At 45.2% G+C, this 6,134-nt stretch overlaps 1 protein-coding gene across 1 annotated transcript; it reads right to left on the bottom strand.

Annotated features, from left to right (window-relative positions):
• Positions 1–4,203: 4,203 nt before the first annotated feature.
• On the bottom strand, positions 4,204–4,761 carry LOC141078239 (deoxyuridine 5'-triphosphate nucleotidohydrolase-like). Its single transcript, XM_073565063.1, has one exon. It carries the CDS (start codon positions 4,759–4,761, stop codon positions 4,204–4,206), a length of 558 nt encoding a protein of 185 aa, XP_073421164.1.
• Between the last annotated feature and the right edge of the window lie 1,373 nt (positions 4,762–6,134).

Below are 6,134 nucleotides of genomic sequence, written 5' to 3'. Positions count from 1 at the left end.
GGGTTTTCAGGTTCCATGTGAAGGATCCGAATGTAGTTGATAGTCAGGCATGTTGGGGCATAGAACTCCAGAGGATGGGGGATATTCGAGAGAAGTCTTGGAGGCGATTAGGTGAGGAACGAATAAGTGTGGAGGAGAGAAGGAGGTTGTCATGATCCATTTTCAGATCTGTAGCAGAGTCTGGACTCTCTTATATGAACCTTTCTCCTTTCTGGCCTCGGGGGTTAATATGGAGTTTTGCCCCCAGTGGCCACTAGTGTTACTACAACTGTAGTTGCTCGGCTGCTGAGTTTTTGCCCCCAGTGACCGCTAGTGTTACTACAACTGTAGTTGGTCGGCTGCTGGATTTTTGCCCCCGGTGGGCGCTGGTGTTACTACACGTTTAATTAGTCAGCAGGTGGTGACCTCCCCCCTCCTTCCTATAAAAGGTCATCAGCTGCTGCTGCTCCCTGTTGGGAATACTGGTCATTTGCTAACCAACCTTGATGAAAACTGGACCTACCTGGTGGATAGGGGGTTCAGCTTATCTGGAGCAGTGGAGTTGCTGCTGGATGCTGAGCGGGTGCCTTTCTCTGCTGCTTGGAGCATTGGCAGCAGATAAAGCTAAGTTTGGGTTTTTAGTTGCTTTAACCCGGTGGTGTCTGTTTTATTTTCCCTTGTGTGGTATTGGGTGCAGATCACTTTATTCCCTGTCTCACCTCCTGGGGAGGGGGTTGTGAGTTTAGCTCAGGGCTAAACAGGAGATAGGGACAGGTTGGTTGACTTGGGCCTCACTACCATCAAGTGTACCCCCAAGTTAAGGAAAATCAGGGCACCTCCTTAGCCTGAGGGGCAGTTCAGGGGCCCAGGTTCCATGTCTCCTGTTTCTTCCCTACTGCACCATGACAGAGGTCTTGAGAGGACCGGAGATTATGTGAGGGAAGATATCGGGAGATATGTTCTGAGATATATGGAGCAGACAGGCTGTGGATGGCTTAGTAGGTCATTATTAGTAGTTTGAACTGGATATGTTGCGGGAATGGGAGCCAGTGAAGAGATTTGCAGAGGGGAGAAGTGGAGGAGTAGCGAGGAAAGAGATGAATTAGTTGGGCAGCAAAGTTAAGGATGGACTGGAGAGGTGTGAGAGTATTAGCAGGGAGGCCACAGATGAGGATGTTGCAGTAGGCGAGGTGGGAGATGATGAGGGCATGCACAAGCATGTTAGTAGATTGAAAGTTGAAGAAAGGATGGATTCTGGAAATATTTGTGAACTGGAGGCAACAGGAGGTGGAAAGAGCTTAGATGTGCGATTTGAAGGACAGGGTAGAGTCAAGAGTTAGTCAGAGGCAGCGGACTTCTGGTATGCGGAAAGCGTGATGTCATTTATTTTGATAGATAGATCTGGTAAGGAAATTGACGTTGGAAGAAAACCAATTCGAAAAATGATTTCACTGCACTCAAAAAAGCAACACTTGCTTTCAAATCTGCCCTCACCTCTGCTAAACAGGCCTACTTTGCAACCCTTGGACCTTCCCTAATCTACAATCCCAAGCAATTATTCAAAAGGTTTAACTCCCTCCTCTTCCCACCACTGCCCCCTCCAACCTCTCTCATCTCTGCTGAGGACTTTGCCGCACACTTCAAAAATAAGATCTACCAAACAAGGCAAGTCTTTATTGTTAAACCACCACAAGTCCTTTGTATACCAGACCAATGCCCCTTCCCATAACCTCCCTCTACAACATCACTGAAGGGGAGCTTAATTGTCTCCACTCCAAATCACACCTGACCACTTGTGCACTAGACCCCATTCCATCTCGCCTCTTCCCCAACCTCACCACCACACTTATTCCATCCCTAACCCATCTCATCAACCTATCACTAACTTCTGGTACCTTCCCTTCTGCTTTGAAATATGCCACAATCAAACCTATCCTTAAAAAGCCAACCCTTGATCCAACCGCTATGTCCAGCTATCACCCAATATCGCTGCTCCCATTTGCTTCCAAACTCCTGGAGCAGCACTTCCATGCTGAACTTTCCTCCCAGCTCTCATCTATCTTGCCCTTTGACAAGCTACTATCTTGCTTCCATCCCCATCATTCCACTGAGACTGGTCTGACCAAAATTACTAATGACCTACTTACAGCCATACAGCCAAAGCTGATGGACAATACTCTATACTCCTCCTTTTATACCTGTCCTCTGCTTTCGACACAGTTGACCACTGACTCCTACTATAGATCCTGTCTTCCTTTGGCATAAAAGACCTTGCCCTATTCTGGATCTCCTCATACCTTTCCAACCACACATTCAGCACCTCCCACTCCCACAATACCTCCTCATCCCACCCTTTCTCTGTTGGAGTCCCCCAAGACACTGTTCTAGGACTCCTACTCTTCTTAATCTATACACTGGGGATACAAGTGTGATTGGGATGCACTTCTAAGGATTGCACTGTGTGTGATGTTAATGTGGAGGAAGAGGATGCGAGGCCACTTGATGCAGCGCTTGTCATCCACTGTAGCACATGTTCTTTCTGAGCCTCATCTACAAGGCATACTGCTGTGCAGCTGCCAAAGAAAGGGAGTCTAGTAGGTCGGCCATTAACAGATGTCAGTGGTCTCTGGATAGGATGAGACGGTGTTTGTTCAGTTGAGCTTTCATTCACATTAACACTTAACCCATGTACACATCGAACACCAAGCCTATTCCCATGACCTCGCTTTTATCCAATCATGTTGTAAGTAGCATTCCCCTCTTGTAACCTGCTGTTTAACAACCTAAAGGCCCTGTTACACATAACGATGTCCCAGCAATCCCACCAGCGATCCGACATGATGGGATCGCTGGGACATCGTTAGGCTGATCGCTGGTGAGCTGTCATAAGACAGCCCCTCTAGCGATCAGGACCAGCGACGCTGGACGCTGATTTCTATCGTAAACATTGGGTATCTAAGAGCCGCACGACTCCTGGATACACGCTGTTTACCTTGGAAACCAGCGCGTATGCTGGTTTCCAAGGTAAACAGCGGGTATCCAGGAGCCGCAGCTCCTGGATACCAGATGTTTACATTAGAAACCAGCGTCCAGCGTGGCTGATCGCTGGTCTCTCGCTGTCACAAGCAGAGATGAGTGCTGGCCAGCGGGAGACTAGCAATTGAAAAACGGCCCAGGCCGATCGAGCACGATCAGCGATACTGTCTTGCTAAATTTTCTCCCAAATTAGGTTATTTACCTTAACTTACGTAGCGCTCACTGGCATCCCAACCAGGCAAAGATTATTGACAATCTTTTATTTCAGCAAGCAATCATTTTGTTTTACATAGCACATGAATAGTCTCAAGATTTTAAAAAAATGACAGTTATGACATGAAAGATTTCAGCATCAATAATAATTACCGAGTTATTGTAGCATCACCCTTCGCATCGGGGGACCTCGATCAGCGGGAAGGGGTTTTTCTCGGTCAGCATCACAGACTAAGTGCGTCCACTTGAATCATCTGGAAAGTCCCTACCTGCTGAGGAGGTCAGTACTTTTTATAATATTAATTGGAATGATCACGCACTGACATGCGCAGTAACTTGTTTCTTTTTCACATTCCTCCTTTATCTCAGTTGGTTTGGTTCTCACATTCCTCCCTTCCAACTCCCACAACAAAGCCTGAGCAGGTGGTTGCTTTTCACATTCCTGAGTGTGTGCTCTCCTCATGGTAGGAAAAGTTCAGATTCCGGTCACAATCCATAGTATCCAAATGGATGTTTCAATGTACTGCAATCACTACCTTATTGACTGGATGCCTATCTATACCAGTCTCTCACTCATGCATATCCCATTTGTATCACAATCGGTTCTTGATTGCAGCCTTTTAAACACCATCTTTATAGGACACCATGAGCACTTGTGGTTTCTTGCAACACATTTTATAACATATATGCTACTTGAAATGAGGTGGCCCCACGGGGGCCTATCCATACATATCCTTCCACTGTTACATTAGCTATGTTACAGCTCTGTCCTTCTGGCCAAATAAAGTCATCTTGTTTTCGTTCTTTTGCGCTTTCCTTCCACAACCACCTTATCTGACTGGTGTTTTGACTTTGGATTTGAGTACCCGGTGTTCATCCTTCAACTTTCACCAAACACTCGCTTCCAAGGCTTCCAATAATTCCACATATTTCCAGAAATATCTGTTAGGGAAAAAAAAAAAACAAAGCATGATTTTATTCACGCAAATAACATTTTTCCTGGGGAACATATTCCCATTTCTCCACTCCTGGTCTCATGATTAGCAAAGTATGATCCTTGCCCACAGCAATAACTTCAGCCGCCGATGGCGGTCCTTGAGGACTCTGTACCCAAATTCTAGCTCCTACATTGGTCACATCTGATGACCCAAATGCTTTATCCCCCCGTAAGGAGAGTTCTAGTGGAGCTTGTTCTTCGATGGCTTGATCTAAACTAATAGGTATTACCAACATTTGAGCCATCTTTTGTCCTTTGGAAATAACTAGCGGCTCTTGTCCTAAATTGGACATAATAACTTTAATTTCTCCTTGATAATCAGCATCAGTTACTCCTCCCACCACTATGGCCCCTCTTAAAGCAAAACTAGACCGAGTTGCCAACTGACCATAATGTCCTTTAGGCATTTGACATCCCAATCCCGTCGGTATAGGAACAGTCTTACCTGGCGGCACAATAGTCACCTCTATTGCGCTGAGATCCAATCCCGCAGACAGGGGAGTTGCTCTTTCAGGAATTTTAGCCTCTTGATTCATCTTCCACCAAGTGATTGTATGTACAATATGAGTTTCGTGTATGGTAAGATTGGGTGTCAGCATTCTCATCAATGGTGTCATGGAATCAGTTATAGGCCTATTGTTGATAATTTGTAAAGCCTCACTCAAATTGTCTCTCCACTGGCCATATTCTCCTTCCTTATTGTGTATCTTTTTCAGAGTGGACTTCAAGAGTCCATTCATCCTTTCCACCAACCCTGCAGCTTGGGGATAGTAGGGCATATGATATACCCATTGGACATTATGGTCATTGGCATAATCCTTTATCTGTTGACCAGTGGAGTGTGACCCATTGTCAGTCTGTATCTGCAGTGGAACACCATAGTATTGTGTGATAATCTCTAATGTACGTAATGTGCTCCATTGTGTGGCTGCTTTGCAAGGGAATCCTATCATAAGTCCTGAGTAGGTATCTACTGCTGTGCAGACATATTTACATCCCCTACTCTCAGTGAGTGGACAAATGAAATCCATCTGCCAAATTTGAGCTGGTAATTGTCCTCGAGCTATGTGTCCCATTACTGTGTGTGGAACTTCCCTTTTTTTGTGAACACTGTGCAATGACTTGTTTTATTATGTCCATAGTTAGTGGAACACCTCTTTCTTAGGCCCACCTGTAAGTGGCTCTTTCTCCTAGGTGTCCACTCTTGTTGTGCGCCCAAACGGCTGTACCTTGCAGCCATTTTTCTTTTTCTTGATCAACTTCAGAAGTCTGTCTAATGGCGGCGGCTTTATCTGCTTCAGAATTGAACAAACGATCAAGTGAGTCAGCAGACATATGTGCATCAACATGAAAAACAGTAGTAAGTGTGATTTGAACCATTTCTTCTATAAATTCCCACACCTCTTTTCCCCACACTTCCTTACCATGTATTAACCAACCATATTTCTTCCATCCCATCATCCAAGTTGCAAGACCATTAGCCACAGACCACGAGTCTGTGAAAAGGTGACACTCCTTCCCTTGTTCAAAACTCAATGCCAGAAAGATAGCATATAATTCTGCATATTGACTACTTTTACCGTGACCTTCCATAATCAAATGTTTTTCCAGTTTCGTGTTATAAGCCACACTTTTCCAGTGTCGCTTTCCATTGACATATCGAGCTGACCCATCAGTGAACCAAGCATGTTGCTGTTGTTGTTCTGTTAAATCTTCATAAGATTTTCCCCATTTTACAGGGGACTCTTCCAGGACAGATGGTTTCCCAGGGGATTTGATTTCTTCCCCTATTTCAGCTATTTTCTCATGGAGGGAGGCGATCCCGCCTTCTCCTTTCTTTGCTCTTTCAGAAATGTACCATTTCCATTTTACGATACTTTGTTCCTGTGCATGTCCTACCCTATTGGTT

The sequence above is a fragment of the Dendrobates tinctorius genome, unplaced genomic scaffold, assembly GCF_039654945.1.
Source record: "Dendrobates tinctorius isolate UK_male_01 unplaced genomic scaffold, ASM3965494v1 ptg000527l, whole genome shotgun sequence".
NCBI lineage: Eukaryota > Metazoa > Chordata > Amphibia > Anura > Dendrobatidae > Dendrobates > Dendrobates tinctorius.
The sequence above is the reverse complement of the archived record's forward strand: the minus strand, read 5'-3'. Positions and strand labels throughout refer to the sequence as shown.

Coding starts and splice junctions, on each gene's coding strand:
- LOC141078239 (XM_073565063.1), bottom strand. CDS start 4,761: ATGAATCAAGAGGCTAAAATTCCTGAAAGAGCAACTCCCCTGTCTGCG.